Raw genomic sequence first — 22,799 nt, forward strand, 5'->3', positions numbered from 1 at the left:
GCAGCATGTGTACAGCTGGACCACGTGGGTTCCGGAGAGTTCAGAGTTCCGGTAAAGTAAGAACCAATCATAATATTACACTTGTTCATTTATACATCTTTTTATTTTATTTTTTAATAATAGCAAACATTTTCAAACAATAACATGTTTGCAGTGTGATACTTATCTAACAATATAAGTGTATCTACTTTTGGTGTGTGCTTATTTGGGGCTTTAGAGTCACTGTCACAGAAGCACCCCTGGGGGGCGCTCTAATACAAACTGTCAATACACATTTCCATCACGGCGCCTGCCGCCTGCATTCTTGTTTACTTATTGACCAACATAAGTAAGATACACATGTACGTTTTAAAGATTTCTGTCATTCATGTCTATCTGTGGCAAACAGGCCCACTCATCTCTGACCAGAGTGATGGGGTGGGAGGGCTCTAGACCAAGAGAGGACAGTCACAGTCACAGTCACATTCCCTGTTCTGAACTGCTATTAAACAGGACAACGATTAAATATTCATTATTTATCAATGTAATGTAAGTGTATTCCCACTGCCTCTTTACTGAGACAGAACTGTCTCGGTTCATTGATTCTGTTCGTCACCCCCAAACTCCTTCCACCCACTCTTACAACCTTTCATAAACAATGTAGGCCTATATTTGTTCTCATGTGACATTAGCGATTAATTATTTGTGCTTGTTCAATGCTAAATTACTGTCACTTTCTTGATTTCATCAATAGGATTCCCCTCCCATTGTACCCCCAATAAAGCCCAACATCATTATGACGTTCCAGTCCACTGGTAATGCATTGGTCTTATCAGCCACCCGTTGGAAGTCTGTCAAATAACAAATCCCATCGTGAGCAAATAATTACAGAAAGACAGAAAGAGACAGTTTGCTGAGTCATTATTGACCTTAAACAGCTCCGTCCAACCACTTTACCCTGCCTTATGTGTGGAGGAATCAGCTTAGTATTGGAGGGCTGGAGGGGGTGAGGCTGTGGGATCTAGAGACAGGAAGGTGTTTGCATAGAGTCTGATATGATATCACAAACATGTGAACTTGTGAACATGTGAATCGAAGCTTTGACCTGATATTCACCTAAAGAGCAATAGGACTTGTCCTTCACCTTCAGCTTGAGTTGTCTGTCATAAATGCATTCATTTGTTATACTATAAGCTATGCACTGTAAATCAAGTAGGCTATAGGTAGCTGTTAATGACATTACAAAGTAACATCATCTTATGTCCGTTTCTTTATTATATATATTTTTAAATGTTGCTATGGGGTAAATCTTTCGAAACTACTACTAATAGGATTTGGCAGCAATGTTTGGAAGATTAGATTGGTACACGTTTTTTTGGTTGGTTGTGAATTGGAGATGAGTGAATTGTAGATGAGATGACTATACGCTTAGTCATATACATCACAACATCCTGGGTTTAAGAGTTCTGTTGTAAGCATAACAGATCATTTTTAGGGTTACTTTTTTCATTCTATCAAAGCCCTAATAAGTGTAGTTAGGTGACATGTATGTTAGGTTATAACTTCTCAAGCACAACATTTATAATTTCACAGGTAGTTCTGTGGGTTCACATTAAAGGTGCTTGTGAATAGTATATAGATAGATTGGTGTAAAACAAGCAGTGTCCTTCCTTGGCCTGCGTCCTCATCTGGCCCCTCTATGGTCTCCAGCCCCCTCTGAGAGATGTAAATACTTCCCTCCATTCTTGGTAGAAACAAAATGGAAAATGTAAGCTTGGTGTTAGAGTGTGTGGCTAGTCTCTACTTTTACGTTTAGGCCTACCTCAAATTAATGTATGGTTAATAAGATTCCATGTCGTTGAGTCGGTTCTCATATGATCTCCTGTGAAGAAAAGTTTGTGTATATAAATATATATTTATATAGTGTATAGAGTAGTATGTAGAGTGAGACACTAAAACTGTCCTTTATGGACAAACAAGGAGGGGAAAACAAGGAGTGACTCATTTTATTATAAAAGCAAGGGATTTACTGTATATGCTATCTAATCTATTATGGTATCTTTAACGCATTTGCCAATAGGTACGCCTCCCTGAAGTGGCACAGGAAATAACAACACTGAAACAGTTGCTCAATACTTGCCACCTGTTATATGTGAACTGGAATGGTAGGGTCCAACATATCCACAGATTGACTGGGAAAATGACACAAAATAGTTATTCAAGGGTACGACAACAAACCCACCTCTCACACATCTACACTTACAACAAACCTCCTGAGTCTGTTTTCCCACCAAATGATACCAACACATTCCTTGACATTGAATACATCTGGAGGAATTGTCCTGGGAAATAACTTCCAGTTAAGCTACACTGAACACAACCCCCACCGATTTGTAAATGATTCATGATATTGGATTAAAGCTTTCCCCGAAAAATCGAGAGTGTTTCTCTGCTGCCTCATGCCAACATAAACAAAGAGTCTGGGACAGTTTTAGGAAATTAGGCCATTTTCTATGGAAGGGTTTCAGAACGCCTTGTCATAGGGGGGCAGGTATCCCATAACAAATCAGAGCTCCCCCGTAACAATTGAAAAGTCCAGATTGTCTATGTATAAGTGTGTGTTTATGTACAGTATGGCTGTGTGTCAGTCTGTTTTCCTAACATGTGTTATCACTTATCTGGCACTAAAGCCTTGAACTTTGCCTACAGCACGAGAGCCTGCTGCCGTTGACGCACATGAACGACTGACCAGATGCATACAGCCTGAGATCTAACTCTGAGACCTAACTCTGAGACCTGACTCTGAGACTTAACTCTGAGACCTATCTCTGAGACTTAACTCTGAGACCTAACTCTGAGACCTGACTCTGAGACTTAACTCTGAGACCTAACTCTGAGACCTAACTCTGAGACCTAACTCTGAGACCTAACTCTGAGACCTGACTCTGAGACCTGACTCTGAGACCTAACTCTGAGACCTAACTCTGAGACTTAACTCTGAGACCTAACTCTGAGACCTGACTCTGAGACCTAACTCTGAGACCTAACTCTGAGACCTGACTCTGAGACCTAACTCTGAGACCTAACTCTGAGACCTAACTCTGAGACCTAACTCTGAGACCTAACTCTGAGACCTAACTCTGAGACCTAACTCTGAGACCTGACTCTGAGACCTAACTCTGAGACCTGACTCTGAGACCTAACTCTGAGACCTAACTCTGAGACCTGACTCTGAGACCTAACTCTGAGACCTAACTCTGAGACCTGACTCTGAGACCTAACTCTGAGACCTGACTCTGAGACCTAACTCTGAGACCTGACTCTGAGACCTAACTCTGAGACCTGACTCTGAGACCTAACTCTGAGACCTAACTCTGAGACCTGACTCTGAGACCTAACTCTGAGACCTAACTCTGAGACCTGACTCTGAGACCTAACTCTGAGACCTGACTCTGAGACCTGACTCTGAGACCTAACTCTGAGACCTGACTCTGAGACCTAACTCTGAGACCTAACTCTGAGACCTAACTCTGAGACCTGACTCTGAGACCTGACTCTGAGACCTGACTCTGAGACCTGACTCTGAGACCTAACTCTGAGACCTGACTCTGAGACCTGACTCTGAGACCTAACTCTGAGACCTAACTCTGAGACCTAACTCTGAGACCTAACTCTGAGACCTAACTCTGAGACCTGACTCTGAGACCTAACTCTGAGACCTAACTCTGAGACCTAACTCTGAGACCTAACTCTGAGACCTAACTCTGAGACCTAACTCTGAGACCTAACTCTGAGACCTAACTCTGAGACCTAACTCTGAGACCTAACTCTGAGACCTAACTCTGAGACCTGACTCTGAGACCTAACTCTGAGACTTAACTCTGAGACCTAACTCTGAGACTTAACTCTGAGACCTGACTCTGAGACCTAACTCTGAGACTTAACTCTGAGACCTAACTCTGAGACTTAACTCTGAGACCTAACTCTGAGACCTGACTCTGAGACCTAACTCTGAGACCTGACTCTGAGACCTAACTCTGAGACCTGACTCTGAGACCTGACTCTGAGACCTGACTCTGAGACCTAACTCTGAGACCTGACTCTGAGACCTGACTCTGAGACCTGACTCTGAGACCTGACTCTGAGACCTGACTCTGAGACCTGACTCTGAGACCTAACTCTGAGACCTGACTCTGAGACCTAACTCTGAGACCTATCTCTGAGACCTAACTCTGAGACCTAACTCTGAGACCTGACTCTGAGACCTAACTCTGAGACCTATCTCTGAGACCTAACTCTGAGACCTAACTCTGAGACCTAACTCTGAGACCTAACTCTGAGACCTAACTCTGAGACCTGACTCTGAGACCTAACTCTGAGACCTAACTCTGAGACCTATCTCTGAGACCTAACTCTGAGACCTAACTCTGAGACCTGACTCTGAGACCTAACTCTGAGACCTAACTCTGAGACCTAACTCTGAGACCTAACTCTGAGACCTAACTCTGAGACCTGACTCTGAGACCTAACTCTGAGACCTAACTCTGAGACCTAACTCTGAGACCTAACTCTGAGACCTAACTCTGAGACCTAACTCTGAGACCTAACTCTGAGACCTGACTCTGAGACCTAACTCTGAGACTTGACTCTGAGACCTGACTCTGAGACCTAACTCTGAGACCTAACTCTGAGACCTGACTCTGAGACCTGACTCTGAGACCTAACTCTCGTCCCGTCAATGTTGTTGTTGAACTTGCATGTTGTTCTGAGGCCACCACACACTGAGTGACAGAAAGATGAGTCAGTATTTTGTGTGATAAAACCCTCCCGTTTGAGGTGGGCTCATCCACAACTCATAAACTATCTAATCTAATCTTGCAATGTATATATATATATATAGATAGATAGATATGCCATTCAGCTGACACTTTTATCCAAAGCGACTTACATTGCAATGAGTGCATACATGTCAGTATATATGGTCCCAGCAGGAATCAAACCCACAACCTAAGCCTACTTTAAATAGCGCTGAGACTCAGAGGACCATAGTATAGAATATCCCTACCACAGAACACAGTATACAGTATCCATGTTTATAATCTTGCAATATATAAATAGAATGCTATGCTATGAAATCAATGGGATGCTGTACCATGACAGATAGCGTAGCAACTGGGAATAAGGAGCCTAAATACTACATATCCTATTTTGACCGCAAGTCTCTTTTATATGTGATGCAATTTTCTCGTATCCATGTTGCCATCCTCACTGACCATTTAGTAGGTCAGTCAAGCCTCTGGCAAGTAAGTGACTTCTGCACCCAAACTTTGCTCTACCTCCATCTCTATTTAATAATAATAATAATAATTTATATAGCGCTTTTCCGTGGCTCAAAGACGCTGACAATATAGGGGATACGGAAAACACAAAAACAACAAGTAACATGGAACACAGAGTCAGCGAACGGGGAGGGGGGGGGGGTGGTAGGGGGGGGGGTGGTTAGGGGTAGGGGAGGCTGTATGCATATCAGGGGGGTGGCAGGGTTAGGGGAGATGGGTAGGGGTAGGGGAGGTTGTATGCGTGTCAAGGGGGGGGGGGGGCAGGGGCGCCGGGATGGGGGAGATGGCTAGGGGTAGGGGAGGCTGTAGGCATGGGAGAACAGGTAGGTTTTGAGGTGGGATTTAAAAGTGAGGAGTGAGGGTGAGTCTCTGAGTGGTTGGGGAAGAGAGTTCCAGAGGCGGGGTGCAGCTCGTGAAAAGGCACGGTGACCGAAGCCTTTGAGTTTTGAGGGTGGGACAGTGAGGGGAACAATGGATGAGGATCGGAGGGTACGGGTAGGGCGGTGGGGGAGAAGGAGGTCAGTCAGGTAAGGGGGGGCCAGGCTATGGAGGGCTTTGTATGTGAGGATGAGGATTTTGAATTGGATGCGTTCTTTGATGGGGAGCCAGTGGAGAGAGTGGAGGACAGGAGTGATGTGGTCACGGGAGCGGGTGTTTGAAAGGAGGCGTGCAGCAGAGTTTTGGACCATCTGGAGTCTATGGAGGGAGCGGGAGGTGATGCCGGTGAGTAGGGAGTTGCAGTAGTCAAGGCGGGAGGAGATGAAGGCGTGGATGAGGGATTCAGCAGCGGGCGGGGAGAGGCAGTGTCTGATTTTAGCTATGTTGCGGAGGTGGAAGTAGGAGGTCTTGACGATGGAGCTGACGTGGGGATCAAATGAGAGGGTGGGGTCCAGGATGAAGCCGAGGTTGCGAGCCAGGGGGGAGGGGGTGATGGTAGTGTCATCAATGGTGAGTGTGATGGGTCCGGTTTTATTGAGGGTGGATTTGGTGCCGATGAGGATGACTTCGGTCTTTTCACTGTTGAGTTTGAGGAAGTTGTGTGTGAGCCAGGTTTTTATTGCTGAAATGCAGTTTTCGATGTGAGTGAGGGGTGGGTTCTGGGTGGAGTTTGTGGTGATGTAAATCTGGGTGTCATCGGCGTAGCAGTGGAAGTCCAGGTTGAATTGGCGGATGATGTGACCGAGGGGGAGTGTGTAGCAGAGGAAGAGCAGGGGGCCGAGGACTGAGCCTTGTGGGACCCCCTGTGTGACAGAGGAGGAGGAGGAGGTGTGACCGGAGAGGGAGATGAACTGTTGTCTGTTGGTGAGGTAGGAGGTGAGCCAGTCCAGGGCGGTGCCCTCAACACCCAGTTGGCGCAGCCTTTGAAGGAGGATGGAGTGGGAGTATTTGCACTTCTGGTTAGATGCTGAACTGCATTTCGTTGTCTGGTACTTGTACTCTGCAATGACAATAAGTTGACCATAAACCTAATCTAATCTAATCAGACCTCCACTTACATCAGACCTCTTCTCACACCCCTCTCCTTCTCCTTGTTTGACTCTGCTGCTAAATTGCTTCATTTGGAGATGTCTGTATTCTCTGTGGAGCAGACATCATAGCATGGTGTTATTGTGACTTTTGTGTCTACATTCATGGAGGCCAGAGACAGTGTAGCCAATTGGTGATACGGCATGATAATGATGACACAGGGAGTTTGTATTATCAACCTTCTCAGATAACATCAGCTTTAGAATCTAATGGTTGATAAGATCAAGTAATTAGCTAGCAATGATACCGGTACTGTATACTGTGATTACTTGTGCAGCACTGGTTTAAACCATACTCAACAGTGAACGTGACTGAGAGGAGCCTGTATAAACAAGTAAACCATGTCACTTTGTTGATTTAATACGTGTCCTGTTTAGCACGTGTGAGTGCTGAGGACCGGCCCTGGGAATGGAACCTCTCCTTCATGCTTTTGTTTGCTATGCTGAGAATGAGTCCAATGCCCTTTAAAAACCTGGCCTGTTTTCTCGTTCAAAGCATGCCAACTGGTAAGGCATCATACATATAGGGAGGCAATACATATTTCTGTGTGCTTTTTGCTACTTGTTGCTTCATAATTGTTGTGGGAGTGTCACTGCTTTGGATTTTCTCAGAAACAATGTGTTCTCTGTATTATAGAATTGGATGAAATCAGTCATCAGACATTTAAAAATGACTATAAGTATAAACAATCTGATACTGTATATTAAGCATAATTCCATACAATTAAACTGTTAAACATTGTGTTTGACTACATTAGTGGTCAGTTACAACATGAAGTAATTATGAATGCTACCATTCATCACACAAGGCAAAAAGGCATACACAAAATGGAATGCAATGACCAATCAGAGTGTTATGATTCTAAAATAAATACAAACATTTATTTATGTACAGCAAAAGTTTAAGTGTACAAATTCTACACAAAGACATCATGACCAAAACACAAAAAACACATATTTACATAATATGAACATAATATTTACACATAATCTGCATTATTGCTAATATTAGTTGACAATCATTTCTGGATTTATTCCATATGGCTTCACTGACAGTTGAATGAATTAGTCTCTTTAGCCCAAACCCAACATGCAATCCGCAACAACAGAAACACAAACACAGTTCACGACAATAATGTCTTTGTTAGGCTTATGTCACTGTTAGGTCACAATGTCACAATGTCACAATAGCCTCATTGTAATGCCTATAACCCTGTCACATCACATCCTCCAAGTCAAATACATTACGTTGTAAACAGACAGACACATTCATTTCCCACTAATCTCAGACAAACACGTGTGAAAGGCTGTGGTCTAAAACCACATTAGCACCAATATTAGTATGCTAACATATGCTAACATAACGTGTTTGTTAAAAGGCACTCATGAGTTGTCAGTGTGAGATATACAACAAGCTTGTATGGGTTCTGTTCCTAGAACTGTCAGGATCTGTTTCAACACACAGCTGAAGAAACACAGACCTCACTCTTTCTAGGAAAGAATGCTGCGAGACCACTGGGAAGGCTAATGAATGTTTCGGAACCTTATGGAAGACATCACAGCGCTTGTTTGTCCACTGTTGCATGGACACCGAGGTGGACATGGCTTGAGGGGTCACATGATCTTGTGACCTTTATGTTAAGGCTTTCTGTCATAGAAGAAAATGCCACATTTGTATACTGCTCTAACACAGTGGGCCTGAGAGAGAGGGGGAATGCTTGAGAAGGAGGTGGAATGAGAGAAAAGAGAGGATGCATCTCAGACAGAGATGGCTTACAGATGTTGTGGCGTGGATTGAACTGAAATTCAACTGGAAGGACATCTGGTGATACACCAAGTCTGGTGATACACCAAGTCTGATGATACTCCAAGTCTGATGATACTCGTCTCAATCTCATCATGGAGACATGGAATGTTCACACAAAAGCAGTGTTACCAAGGCACATAGTTACAGTATAGAACCTGTCAAGAGTATGTATTCTGAGTGTGTTTAACCACTGCAGGTTTAAGTCCATTCAGATACTGCTCCAACAGTGAGCCAATGTACAGAAAGTTATGATTTGACTGGTTAAATTGGCATATTTGAGAATTCTGGACAATATTCAATATTGGTGTTACTTCCTATATACCTCAAGATTGAAAAAGTCTGTTAATCTCCAATTAGATTTGGCTGATTACAAAAAAGAGCGAGGAAATTAACCTAGAAATAGTGCAAGATATTACCTGTATATCAATATTTCTTAAATTTTTTCAGTTTCTGTCATAAGCTAAATAAACCACTAACTACTATTTACAAGACCTTATGTCAGATTTCTACGTAACAAGAAAAAGAGAACTTTTCCATTTCTATGTCGTTGCAGTCATGTATCAAGGGGGCATCTTTCACAAACACAAAACGCTCAAATCCTCCTCACTGTTACTACCACACTAACCACTCTCTCGTGAAGTGGTTCAACATCAGGATGGTCCTTCTCCATTTGTAAGACATTTCAGAGTTCAAACAAATGGAAAAAAGACTAAGATATGGAAAGGAACGATGAATCCCAAACTTGGTGATTAAGTCGGTGGGTCTGTTGTGGGTCTGGATGGGTCTGTTGTGGGTCTGGATGGGTCTGTTGAGGCCATGATCACTAAACGGACACATGGACAAAACTGAACATCTTCTCCCATCTTTCTTGCGTTTCCTTCCAGAGCTCTCTCGTCTGTCTTTGAGGATATAGTGGTTTGGTCAGGGTGTTCTGGATGACACCTCCTCTGGCTTCTTATGGTCTGAGGTTGTGAGGTATAAAGGACTTCCAGGTAGCTTATTTTATAACATGTCTCTCTTGCTCCTCTGTTCTCTCTCTCTCCTCTGTTAGCATGTGTGTGGGCAGGGTGGTCAGCAGACTGTAGTACTGATCAGAGTTCATCATCAAGACTCACAACCTGTCTCTGTAGGGGAAGGCAACAAAGAGAAACGGTTAGGTCACCGTTCAGTTATGTGATACACAGCTACAACATTCCCATCATAAACAACACAATGATAAGCTACACAACCCATTGCTAAGCTACACAACCAAATGCTACGATACACAACCCATTGCTAAGCTGCACAACCCAATGCTAAGATACACAACCCAATGCTAAGCTACACAACCCAATGCTAAGCTACACAACCCAATGCTAAGATACACAACCCAAAGCTAAGCTACACAACCCAATGCTCTATTATCCCCATGGTCAGCTCTATTACCTCATGATCAGCTACACAACCCCAATGATCAGCTACACAACCCTAATGATCAGCTACACAACCCTAATGAGCAGCTACACAACCCTAATGATCAGCTACACAACTCTAATGATCAGCTACACAACCCCAATGATCAGCTACACAACCCCAATGATCAGCTACACAACCCTAATGATCAGCTACACAACCCTAATGATCAGCTACACAACCCCAATGATCAGCTACACAACCCCAATGATCAGCTACACAACCCTAATGATAACCACCTACAGGTTGTAGGACTGCTTGGACTCACCGGTGGGTATGAGTACCCGTCTGGGCTGGGGCTCCTGCATATGTGCACCTGGTCCTCCGTGGTCTTCTGGTAGACAGGGTTGTCAAAGTGGATGGTGTTGGTGTTCTTCAGCCTGTAGTTTCTCCACAGCATCATGGCGATGAAGGCCACCAGGGCCACGATGGCTGAGGGAGGGAAAGAGATCATGATCAGAGGGAGGGAAAGAGAGACAGATCAGAGGGAGGGAAAGAGACACAGATGAGAGGGAGGGAAAGAGAGACAGATCAGAGGGAGGGAAAGAGAGACAGATCAGAGGGAGGGAAAGAGACACAGATGAGAGGGAGGGAAAGAGAGACAGATCAGAGGGAGGGAAAGAGAGACAGATCAGAAGGGGGGAAAGAGATACAGATCAGAAGGGGGGAAAGAGATACAGATCAGAAGGGGGGAAAGAGATACAGATCAGAGGGAGGGAAAGAGAGACAGATCAGAAGGGGGGAAAGAGAGACAGATCAGAGGGAGGGAAAGAGAGACAGATCAGAGGGAGGGAAAGAGAGACAGATCAGAGGGAGGGAAAGAGAGACAGATCAGAGGGAGGGAAAGAGAGACAGATCAGAGGGAGGGAAAGAGAGACAGATCAGAGGGAGGGAAAGAGATACAGATCAGAGGGTGACATTGATACTCATGGGTGCTGAGGTGGGGTTTAATATCGGTCTGAGTCTCATACTCTACACTTTGTATAATGAATATGGTATACAGGTCAGGGCTGTGGAAGTAACTTACCTATAGGTAAGGTAATGGTCAAAGACATTGAGGTGGAGGGGGCGGTCTTGGGGATAGCAGCAGCAAATTCACGCCGGATGTCTAAAGGAAACCAAAAAAAAACATGAAAGAGAAACATTTAGTTCAACGGTACATCCTGTCTGTCCCATCCTCTGGTGTTGCCTTCTCTTTTGAGGGCTCTTCCGGTCCTCGGTGTGCTCAAACTCATGGGTGGAATTCTGAGAGGCCACACACTGCCACAGACTACGGTAGGCTCACCTGGAGAGGTAACTGGGGTGTCTGTGGAGGTGGTCTGGACGACCACGGGCCTTTCCGGCTGGTCTGGGGTGACGAGGTGCGGCACGGGCGCGGTGGAGGGGATGACGACGGGGGCTTTGGTGGTGGCAGGGCGGGGGGCGGGCGGCTTGGCGGGCGTGGTTCTGGAGGGCACCGGTGGAGGTGGCGGTGGAGGGGTGGTGGCTGGAACCTGGGGCTGCTCTGGGGCTTCTGGGGCTGGGGTTGCAGGCACACCTGTCAGGACACAAACGACACACGTCAGACACAGTAGAGGGAGGGACGACATCTTCTGTCTAGTGTTTTGCTTTCTTTCTTTTTTTATGATTATTTATGATTGAAACCTAGTGTGGTCGTTCGCTAGATGGTTACATACCTGGAACACATTTCCTCATGTCCTTGGCCAGCATCATGTTGTCAGAGCAGGCGCAGGTGTACTTGGGGGAATGTCTGCCCACCTGAGGGGCCGCCAGGCACAGGAACTCACAGCCTCCGTTGGCCACCTTGCACCAGTCTCTACCTGCAGGAGGGAGAGGGGTTAAGGAGGGGGTCAGCTTATCTTAATATAACATACACAAACACACACACACACACACACAATGATCTTCTTCTGTAGTAGACAGAGTAAGGCGACATGCCACATCATTGTATTTGGAATCGAATTCACAAGGTGTAACTGTCTATTTTCCTGGCCACCGACGTGAAAGTACTATTAGTAAGTAAGAAAGTAAGTCAAATGTATTTCTATAGCACCTATCCCAGACCAGGGGTCACAAAGTGCTTTACAAATACAAGAACATAATAAAACAAAGTGCTTTACAAATACAAGAACATAATAAAACAGCAAAAGTCATAGCAGGTTAAAATAGGCAAACAAGTGAAAATAAGAACAAGTAACAAACAACAAAGTGGACAACAACATCAACAGGACACAGAAAGACAGGCTTTTGGGGTTATTAGCTAGTCTATTGTGTACAACGTCAGAGCTCAGAGACATGGTGCGTACCGGTCGGCTGTTTGAGGTTGTGGTAGAGCACGATGTCCTCTGGGGAGGCCAGGTTCTCCGCCACAACCTGGATGTCTCTGCCCGTCATACGGTTGGCGCTCATGATGGCGTTGTTGCTGACGTCGGTCCAGAACACTTTCTCCTGAACACAAAACACAGGGAATGTTTAACACACATGAAAATTATCTATGGAGTAAAAGCCAAACCGAAAAAAAAGAAAATCGCAATTTTCAATTAAAAATAAATAAATAAAGGGGACAAAGTACTTTGAATGTAAGTTCCAGAGACGGTCCGTTCTAATGATAGCATTTTACAGTACGTTTCTATATTTGGGATATATTGTGACATATCTGTAACAAGGGACATGGTGCCAGTGGTTGTTGACCATGTGTATTATCATGCTTATTTTCGTTGTTTGAGCATGGAGCTACTGGGAAGTAGAAGTGATTGGGGGGCTCACCTCAAATACAGTGAGCCCTAGGGGGTGGGACAGCTTCTGTCCATCTATAATGAGAGTTCTTCGGCCGCCACCCTGCACGTCGATACTGGAGAGGGTGTGCAGCTTGGAGTCCACCCAGTACAGCCTCTGGCTCAGCAGGTCTGACCAGGGGAGAGGCAGGGAGAACAGGTCACGCCAGAGTGACCACGCTTAAACACACACACACACACACACACACACACACAAACGCGCGCATACGTACACACACACAAAACACACACACACACACACACACACACATACGTACACACACACACAAACACACACTAACACACACACACACACAAACATGCACACACAAACATGCACACGCGCATACGTACACACACACACAACCACACACACACACACACACACACACACACACACACACACACACACACTAGGCGCCATAAACGGCATGCAAATACTCACCTAGGGTGATTCCATTAGGCCACACGATATCATTTGTGACCAGAGCAGAACGGTCCCCTCCGTTCAGACCACACTTCTCAATCTTGGCTGGGTTGCCCCAGTCAGTCCAGTATATGAAGCTGTGAGAGCACACAAACACATATAAGAACACATATATAAATCACAACAACAGTTTCAGTGAATATCCAACACATCAGGCACCTATTTACCAATACGGTCGGCGTGAGAACACATTGATTCTACGCTATGTACTGTACAGTCAAATCAGAAAGTCCTAAACGCTTGTTTCCATCAAGCCTGGTCTGCTCGTTGCTACGGTGACTGCTGGACCTACTTGCTGTGGGGGTCGACCACGATGGCCCTGGGCTTGGCCAGGTCCGTCTGGATGAGAGTCTTGCGGCGGCTCCCGTCATCGGTTGCTACGGAGATGGTGCTGCGGATGCTGTCGGTCCAGTAGATGTTGCCGTGGATCCAGTCGACGGCGATGCCCTCAGGAGCCTCGATGTCACTGCCGATCACAACGTTGTGGTGGGAGGGGTCTGCAGCCGTGTCCACGTCGGTGCTGGATGGTGGGAAAAGGGCGGGAAAAGATACGGTTATCATTGGAAAGAGGAGAAAGGGGGGAGGAAGATAGAGAGTGGAGTCTGAGGGAGAGAAAGCAAGATCTAGAGCCTCGTTGAGAGAAAAAAAATCACCATGGCTGAATGGATGACTACTATATATACAATTATGGACATGGTGGGGGGGGGGGGCAGTCTTGCTCACCTGTAGATCTTCTTCTGGGAGATGTCAGACCAGTAGATCTGCTTGGCGGCCATGTTGATGTCCAGAGCCACCGCGTTCTTCAGACGAGGGATGACGCGCGTGTACTCACTCTTGTCCAGCGTCATCTTCCTCACCTCATGGCGATTGGTGAAGAACAAGAGGGCGACTGCCCCTTCTGGACCAGACGAGAGAGAAGGGGGGGGACGACGACGACATTTATTTCAGCGTGACGCACTGATTGGTCAATTGGACTAGTATGACATAAACAACCAATGGTAACAGAGAAGCACACAAACAGTGAAAGGTATCTGTAGTATGTATGAACATCATTTCTCCAGGATCTTTCTAGAAGCCATATTTACCGATCGCCTTGCAGGCCTTGGTGGCTGGGTCTAGCAGGTACCCATCCTCACACTCGCACTTGTAGCCTCCCTGCTGGTTGACGCAGATCTGGCTGCAGGTGTCTGGGTTGGCACACTCATCGATATCTGTGGGGACAGAGGAACAGGACAGGAGAGAGGTCACCTTGCTGCCTCTATGCTGGGAACACCATGGGACAAGCGGGGTGGGGGGGGGGGGTGGTGTGACAGAGATAGAGCTGAGTCTGGCCACACAGGGAACAGGCCGTCCTCCTCACCCCACCACGCCAGCCAGCTGATTAGCCCAGTGCCAACGCGTGACTGACGAGAGCAAACAGATCACTGGGCACGGTCTCAAGAACAGTCTCAAGTCCACACACTGGCACGGAGACCTGGCAATACCTGCCAACCCAGATATGCTACGGTCTCTTTTAATGACAGACCCAATACCACACACAGGACCACACAGGATCCTGAGATAATTCTCAGCGGAATCATAATGGTATGGAACCTTTTTTCAGAAAAAAAGCTCTTTGGTCATTTGTGCGACTTGAGAATTTCCGGGCATCCAGACCTTTTCACCAGACCGTGTCACATATGAACCCCAGTAGGGCTGCTGTCTGAATGACTTCGTCTCTGCAGGTTCACGTGGTGGTGTGTGCTTTGAGGGAGCTTTTACCCAGTTTTTTTTTTAACTCCCAAAAAATCCGGTTGAGAGAGGACGCTGGCGTTGCTTGTTCGCCGCTTCTCCGCCCGAAATCTAGATGTAATTGCAGTATACAGAGTAGATTGTCCTACAAAGACACTTAGACTTAGATTTAGTCATCTAGACCCCTATACTTTCTTTTATTTCTTTTTTGTTTCTTTTTACTATTACTACTCGATCTTTTCAGTTGGTAAAGAGTCTTTGAGTGTCTAGAAAAGTGCTATATAAGTCTAATGTAATATTATTAGTAGTATTATTATTACCTTGGCAGCGTTTCTTGTCCACCAGGTAGAAGCCAGCAGGACACAGACACTCGTAGCCGATCTTCAGGTCGTTGCAGATGTCTGAGCAGCCGCCGTTGTTGTACAAGCACTCGTTGGAATCTACGGTGGGGCAATGGAGAAACAAAGACAGACAGCTCACCACAACAGTCCATATCAAAACACACTCTCTCTTTTTCTCTCAAGCTGCAATGGCTGGCATTCAAACCCAGAAATTCCAACCCAGCTCAGAGAGCATTAAGCTAACCGCTGGCTGAAGAATGTTCCCTCTAATTACAATGTGTCAACTCCAGATAATTGACTGACTTGGCTGCTGGGCTGCAGTCTGGAGCCTCCCAGTACTACAGTACTCACCACACTCCCTGAGAGGCTCGTCCGACCAGTCCCTGCAGTCGCGCTGCTTGTCGCACACCTTCGTCATGCTGATGCACTCGCCGGTGCGACACTGGAACCGGGTGGGGCCTTCGCAACGGGTCTCTACGGGGACAGAGAGAGAACAGGAGTGGGCTGTTAGTAGTAGTAGTAGTAGCAGTAGTAGGACGGTAGAGGAGATGTACGGAGGTTGGCGGTGATGGTGGAAGGTTCCGGATCAGGGGAGGAGAGAGAGAGAGAGAAGGGGGGAACCTACGGTTGACGCAGCCCAGTTCGTCGCTCATGTCCTTGCAGTCGTACTGGTGGTTGCATTGGCGACTGCCGTGGATACAGGTGCCGTCACCACAGAGGAACTCGTCAGGGCGGCAGACGGGCCGAGCTGTAGGGAGAGGTCAGAGGTCAGAGGGTCAAAAAAACTAAGACACAAGTCGGATGCAGCTACTTCTAGGTACACTTTCAAAGGCGATTAAAACACGGTTTCCTGAGGCGTTGAAAGAGCGAAAGATCACTCCTAGTAACAACCACAAGACACATCGCGGTAATAACAGCCTTGTAGCGACAACGTCATCGCCGGCGACTCACGACAATTGGCGCGGCGGCGGCGTAAAAAAGAAACAAAGCCAAAGCAGACTCACAGCAGCCGGCCTCGTCCGAGCGGTCAATACAGTCGGCCCCTCCGTCGCACCTCCAGCTGCTGTGGATGCACTCCCCGCTCCGGCAGGCGAACTCCTGGGAGGAGCACTGCGTGGGGGGGGGCGCCACGGGGGCCCGCGTCCCGCAGCTCTGGGGCCACTCGTCGGAGCCGTCCGAACAGTCGGCGTCCCCGTCGCAGGCCCAGAGGCGCGGCACGCACACCGAGTTGTTGCACTGGAAGGAGGTGGCGCTGCAGGTGGAGGGCGGGCAGGTGGCCTCGTCGCTGCCGTCGTCGCAGTCCAACTCATCGTCGCACACGAAGGAGGTGGACACGCACTGGCCGCTGCTGCACTGGAACTCGTTGTCCGTGCACTGCCTGGGCGCTGTGAGGGGAGAGGGGGGGAGGCGGGGAGACACAGAGAGAGAGGTGTGTCAGTGGACTGCCACTAGGCCTCACTGGCCAGGCGTGTATGGCAACAAGACTGGTTAGAATGTGACCCTTTAACAGTGAGGGGGGGAGGACAGTGGGACTAAGATAACAGATAGGGGAGAGAGAACGAGTAGATGAGAGATAGAGGGGGAAAAGAGTGAGGAGACATGAGGAGGTGTAGAGACCGAGGGAGGAGGAGCGAACGAAACAGTGAGGAGTGCAGATGTGGGTTTGGGGAGTGTGTGTGTGTGTGTGTGGGGGGGGCGGGGGGGGTGTATGAGGCAGAATAACCACTCACCACAGCCCTCCTCATCAGCTCCGTTCTCACAGTCGGCCTTGCCATCACAGCGCCAGGTGTTGGGCAGACACTGGTTCAGACGCCCGCCGCAGGTGAACTCTGTCGCTCTGCATGTTCTGGACACTACAGACGCGACACAAAGAAACACAAACAACCACGATCACTGACTGAACTTGTGAAATATAGCTTCAAAAACTAGATTTTTTGGCAAGATAGGATTCCCATTGTAACACGGTAATGCTTATATCTATCGCTGAGGGAGACACGGGTGTTCCCCGCCTTTTCCGGACACTTGTGACAGGCGAGGCGTTGCATTGTGGGATGCGTTACTCACGGCAGGTTCCGGGAAGCTCGTCGGTGCCGTCGCCGCAGTCGTCCGCGTCGTCACACACCCATCTCTTGGTGATGCACTTCCCGTTACCGCACTGGAAATGCTTGGCCGAACATGTCATCACCGCCTCTGTGAGGGGGAGAAAACACACACACACACACACACACACACACACACACACTCAGTCAATCATCTCTTCTGAAGATTCATCATCATGCTGGGTTTTCAGCTGAAGGATAAGGCGTTACAGGGTCCTGGTAGAGTCAGAATGAACAGCGCAGAGAAACAGAAAGATAAGTGTTTTTATGACGTGACTGACAGCCAACATAGTCATTGAGGGATTTATTTATTGACCGATATTTGCAACCCGGGTGTGTTCAGATTTATGGTCGGATTAAGAAAGCTGTTATGAATGATAAAATGGCTTGATACACTACTGGGTAACTGGCAGACAACACAATACACACACACACACACACACACACACACACACACACACACACATACCACACCCATGGGACTGTAAAACCTTAGGCCTGAGTCGGTATAGTCTAGTGATAAGAGACCTTCTGATCTCTGTCACATCAGGTCTGGTGAGCTGAATACACATGGGGGCCAGCCATGAACTCTCAGCCTCCCTGGAGCCCGACATCACATCATACCACGCTCAAACATGAAACAAGGCTGCTTGGCAACAGCTACAGTTGTCCATAATAACCCAGGTTCATTTCTCTGAGTAAGACACTACTACACTAGACCCCTAAAGTGAAAATGCCACTTCATTAAAAACCAAAAGTGCTGAAGTAGAGAGCGTCTAAGTGAGTCTCGGGGTCCGTCTGGCTTCTCAGCTTTGCAGCCATAATGATGGAATGACAGTGGGGGAGGAGTGGGGGAGGGGGCTGTTCAATGAGGCCATGGCAGGGATGCTGCTAACACACTGACAAAGAAGCAGGGGGGAGGGGAGGGGAGAGGAGAGGAGGGGAGCTACGTCTTGCTGTCAGCACACACCCTCACACACACGTACAGACACATACACACACACATTCCTAGAAAGGAGGTATGTGGAAAAGCTACAACTCACTATCAACTCCTGTCAGTGGGGGGTGAGGGGAGGGGTGTCTGAGTGTTTGATGATCGCTATCTTGGACACGTGAGCGAAGAGACAGCTCGTAAACTCCAGAGACATAAACAGCCTTTTCCTGGGATGCCTAAGCCTCGCCACATAAGCATTTCCAGATATCGCTCATCTATTAAACATAGGCATTCTACATCTCTCATAGCTCTGGAGCTTTCTACCCAACCCCCACCCCCCTCTCCCACCCCCCTCTCCCTCTCCCTCTCCCTCTCCCTCTCCCTCTCCGGAGAAGTCTGCTCACTGACCTGGAAGAAGCAACGAGGCTACTGTACTGTGTATCAGCCAGAGAGAGCACTTTGAGACGTACCCCAGGTGCCCCTGGGAATACCCCCCCCTGCCCCTGCCCCTGCCCCTGCCCCTGCCCCTGCACCTGCCCTGGGGCCGAGTGGACACCTGGTCCTCCTAACTAGGGGGAGGAGCTCCAGAATCACACCACCGGTAGCCGATTGGGTCAAACACCATAATAATGACAATACCTTTTAATAGTGGGCGGGGCTTGCTTTTCACTGACAGTTGATGAGGGAGACTCAAACAACAACATGGCAGTTCTTGGGGGAGGTGAGTTGAGGTGAAAAACACCCGTAAGGAAGCGGTGGTGGTTTCAGTTTTAGGGAACTGGCCTGACTGAACCGTTGATTCTGGTTCTTTAAATCATTCGATGATTGAATAGAACAATTGGTCTGATCCTCGGATGGCTCAACAGTTCTGTGACAGTAAAGCTCATAATGATGTCTTTGATCCTCTCTGTTCAACTGATGTCAACTGATGTTTGGGGAAACTCCTATTGTAGATCCTCCTCCAGAGCCACACAGTCACCACCTCCTCCTCCACCGCTAAACAGATTATTCTGTTTCTGAACCCAGCGTAGTGGTGCTGGGACCAATGACTTGTTATACAGTATCATGTGTGTCTATAGGTGTAGTTAGGTGTTGTTTTGCCCCCATTGCAGAACAGAACATCCAATTTCACAACCATTAAAGAGTTCTCTTTCTAAATCACAAAGAGGACAGTATTTCCATATTTATAGTGGCCTGAGAACAAATGTTAACATTAATCAAAATGTGCTATATACAGTAACTGTCACTCTCTTTTGTGCTCTTTATCCGACTTGCTCTCTCTCTCTCCCTCTCTCCCCCCCCCCCCTCTCTCTCTCTCTCTCACTCTCACTCTCTCCCTCTCTCTTTCCCCCGCCCCCCCCCCCTCTCTCTCTCCCCCCCCTCTCTCTCTCTCTCTCACTCTCACTCTCTCCCTCTCTCCCTCTCTCTTTCCCCCGCCCCCCCCCCCTCTCTCTCCCCCCCCCCCTCTCTCTCTCTCTCTCACTCTCTCCCTCTCCCTCTCTCTTTCCCCCGCCCCCCCTCTCTCTCTCTCTCTCCCCCCCTCTCTCTCTCATCCACCTGTCCTCATTCCCGGCAGTCCAGTCTGAGACCACGGCTGTCCTTAACATTAGTTTGAAAGGGCTTAAAGTTCAGTCCGTCAAAGACTTAAAGGGGTATGACACTGATTACTGATTAACCTCAGTGGAAATGCTGGGAAAAGCAGAAAAGGTGGGGGTGGTTGGTTAGTCTGTTTGTCCTCTGGTGACCGGAGTGTTTAATCGATCTCTCGGGCCCTATCAGGAGCTGTTCTAGCTCCACTCCTCCAATAACAACATCTCCTGTGGTCACCTACAGTACTTTGGCATCTAAAGAGTCCCAGGTTGTTTCCCCAGACGATTAGCAGACGGGTAGCGCCACTAATTAGGTGATGAAAGAGATATTTCGAGAGAGATTGTGTAACTGTAACACTTGTACCTCAGGATTCTCTACTCAGCCTTTAAGGAGGAAGAGAGTCTGAATGGGGCATGTTGTGATTTGGATATTGATGTATTATTGTCTCTTATTGACACTGATTATTGCTCACAGTGACCATAAAGGGTTACCCTATGTCTAGGGTATACTGAGCACATCGATATGTGTCAATCTGCCTCTCGTTCATCTCAATACATCTGCATTTAACAGACGACAGCGCATGGAACCACAATGTGAGGGATGTCCGCACCACTTGGTGAGACAATGGACAATGTGGAAAGAGACTGAGCACAGACCGCTGCCTGGCTCTCTGACAACACACTGCGCTGTTGTTGTCAGTGGATGAGTTCCAACACGCTCCCAGGTTTTTTCCTATATATCTCCATACTGGCTTCAGTGATTGCACACTTGATATTTGAAACCAAATACTCTACTGGAATGCTGCCCCCAAGACAAATACATAAAACCCACGCTTTTTGCAGAGGTGGGAGGAGAGGGATTCCAGTCATTGCTCTATGGGGCCAGCCCAGGACGAACATGATGATGCCATTGGGCCATCCACATGGAACATGTGTGGGTCAAAAACATGAGGGGGAAATTAGTAGGTTGACCAGGCTAGAAAACCAGTGGGGTCAGAAGGCCACAGCCTAAACCTGTATTTCGTGAAGGATTCATTAATACATTAAATAAAAGCAGACTTTTCCTTGAATTGGGAAGATAGTAAAGGCAGTGTAAAATAGGACCGTACTAATGATTACATTTTACACAATAACACTAGCCTACAAAAGACCGCCCTACTCAGTATGAATTACAATGCTACATCTAATAGTCGCGCCCCTGCTTTTCAACAACCGGCTTTTCCGAAACCATGTTGTTGAATTCCAGAAATCTGATTGGTCAGAAAACCTTGTGTCACTTGGGCAAAAACGAATCAGAGGCACGGTGGCTGGTTCATTCATACATTTCACACATTTTTCACATGAAAAAGAATAAATAATATCTAATGTGAAATTGGGAGTGCGCTCCGCTGTTGTAAATAAAAGTAACAACCGCGATTGAGGTGTTGTGATTGAGTCTGAGAGGGGAAAAAAACGTTATACAATATCAACACTAAAACAGATTTTTCAAAACAAAAAATCTTGACCCACATTCGGCAAATAATCCCCCCCCCCCTCCCCCATCACCTTGTGTCCCGCGCTGTCAGAGGGCTATTAAAAAGCGAAAATTCAAAATACATAATATTCTACGATATCAAATAACATATTGAGTTAAAATATTGCTGTTTTTTGCAGTAATGCATTTTTAAAACACAGCTTTGCTTTACAAATTTGGCAATATTAATGAATAACAATTTAAAAGTTTTCGATAAACACATGTTAGAATATGAAAATATTGCTTACGTGTTTGGACAAAACAGCAGATTAGACACACCAACGACAGGAACAACGTCGGTCCCATAATTTGCAGCCGAACTGATGAAACCATCTATACTTTGTATTACTGGCTTTAAAAAAACAACAACACTAGTGCTATAATACAGTTAGGCTACAACAGTGTTATAATATTACTATTCCTTTTCCGAGTTCAAGCTATTGCTTTTTCGAAGGCAGTGTTTCCAAGATTTTCAGTCAGTCAGACTTTGTTATGCTCTGCTTTCAGATGCGCTCAAGATGAGAGGTTAAGCAAGGATGCTCCTGACAGTGTAATGTTTGGCAACGACATCACAGCATTTTCAATGTGGTCCAGAAGTGGGCGGGGCCAGGAGGGGCCCAGGGAGGGAGGGGCGGGGTCTGTAATGGTGTGATTTCTGAGATACACAACTTCACAATCGAGAGGCGTGGCCAAAGACGATCAATTTTACTACCATTTAACCCTTTCAGTTAGTGTCAGGTGTGCCACATTTCAGGTCACGGCACACATGGAAGGGCGTGCACACACACACGCACCCACCTACGCACCCAGCCACCGACCCACCCAGCCACCGACCCCCCCCACACACACACGCACACACGCACACACACACACACACACACACACACACACACACACACACACACACACACACACGCACGCACACACACACACGCACACGCACACACGTGTTTGGCAGTAAGCCTTGGCAGGTGCTGCGTAAATCAATGCACACATTTGGCTTCAATCCAACAGTAACTGGTCAAAATAACAGATAAATCTTCTGTGAAGTTGTCAAAACAAGTTTTCTTATATAAAGATAAGAGTGATTCGAATGGGATTTTACATGCAGTGTAGGCTACAGTAAATGGTATGCCTAATTGCAGTGTAACTGAGTAAACAAACTTACAAACGTAAGTAAACTAAGTAAACAAACAGAGAAAGTGGTGTTCATCATTCATGGTTGAGA

At 46.9% G+C, this 22,799-nt stretch overlaps 1 protein-coding gene across 1 annotated transcript; it reads right to left on the minus strand.

The window, feature by feature from the left end:
• Positions 1 to 7,513: 7,513 nt before the first annotated feature.
• On the minus strand, positions 7,514 to 22,108 carry ldlra (low density lipoprotein receptor a). The gene is made up of 18 exons (XM_080524048.1): positions 21,820 to 22,108; positions 17,501 to 17,626; positions 17,167 to 17,289; positions 16,441 to 16,821; positions 16,062 to 16,184; positions 15,788 to 15,910; positions 15,416 to 15,535; positions 14,450 to 14,575; positions 14,088 to 14,262; positions 13,657 to 13,884; positions 13,323 to 13,441; positions 12,870 to 13,009; positions 12,410 to 12,551; positions 11,780 to 11,923; positions 11,389 to 11,640; positions 11,131 to 11,211; positions 10,372 to 10,535; positions 7,514 to 9,775 (listed from the first exon to the last, which is right to left on the minus strand). The coding sequence occupies exons 1-18, from the start codon at positions 21,902 to 21,904 to the stop codon at positions 9,743 to 9,745; spliced, it is 2,685 nt and encodes an 894-aa protein (XP_080380174.1). The 5' UTR covers positions 21,905 to 22,108; the 3' UTR covers positions 7,514 to 9,742.
• Between the last annotated feature and the right edge of the window lie 691 nt (positions 22,109 to 22,799).

Source organism: Nansenia antarctica, assembly GCF_963989245.1.
Source record: "Nansenia antarctica genome assembly, chromosome: 2".
Taxonomy (NCBI): Eukaryota; Metazoa; Chordata; class Actinopteri; order Argentiniformes; family Microstomatidae; genus Nansenia; species Nansenia antarctica.

Coding starts and splice junctions, on each gene's coding strand:
- ldlra (XM_080524048.1), bottom strand. CDS start 21,904: ATGGTTTCATCAGTTCGGCTGCAAATTATGGGACCGACGTTGTTCCTG. Junction 16,822..17,166: donor AGCTGATGAGGAGGGCTGTG/GTGAGTGGTTAT, acceptor CTCCCCTCACAG/CGCCCAGGCAGTGCACGGAC. Junction 11,641..11,779: donor CATGAGGAAATGTGTTCCAG/GTATGTAACCAT, acceptor GTGTCCTGACAG/GTGTGCCTGCAACCCCAGCC.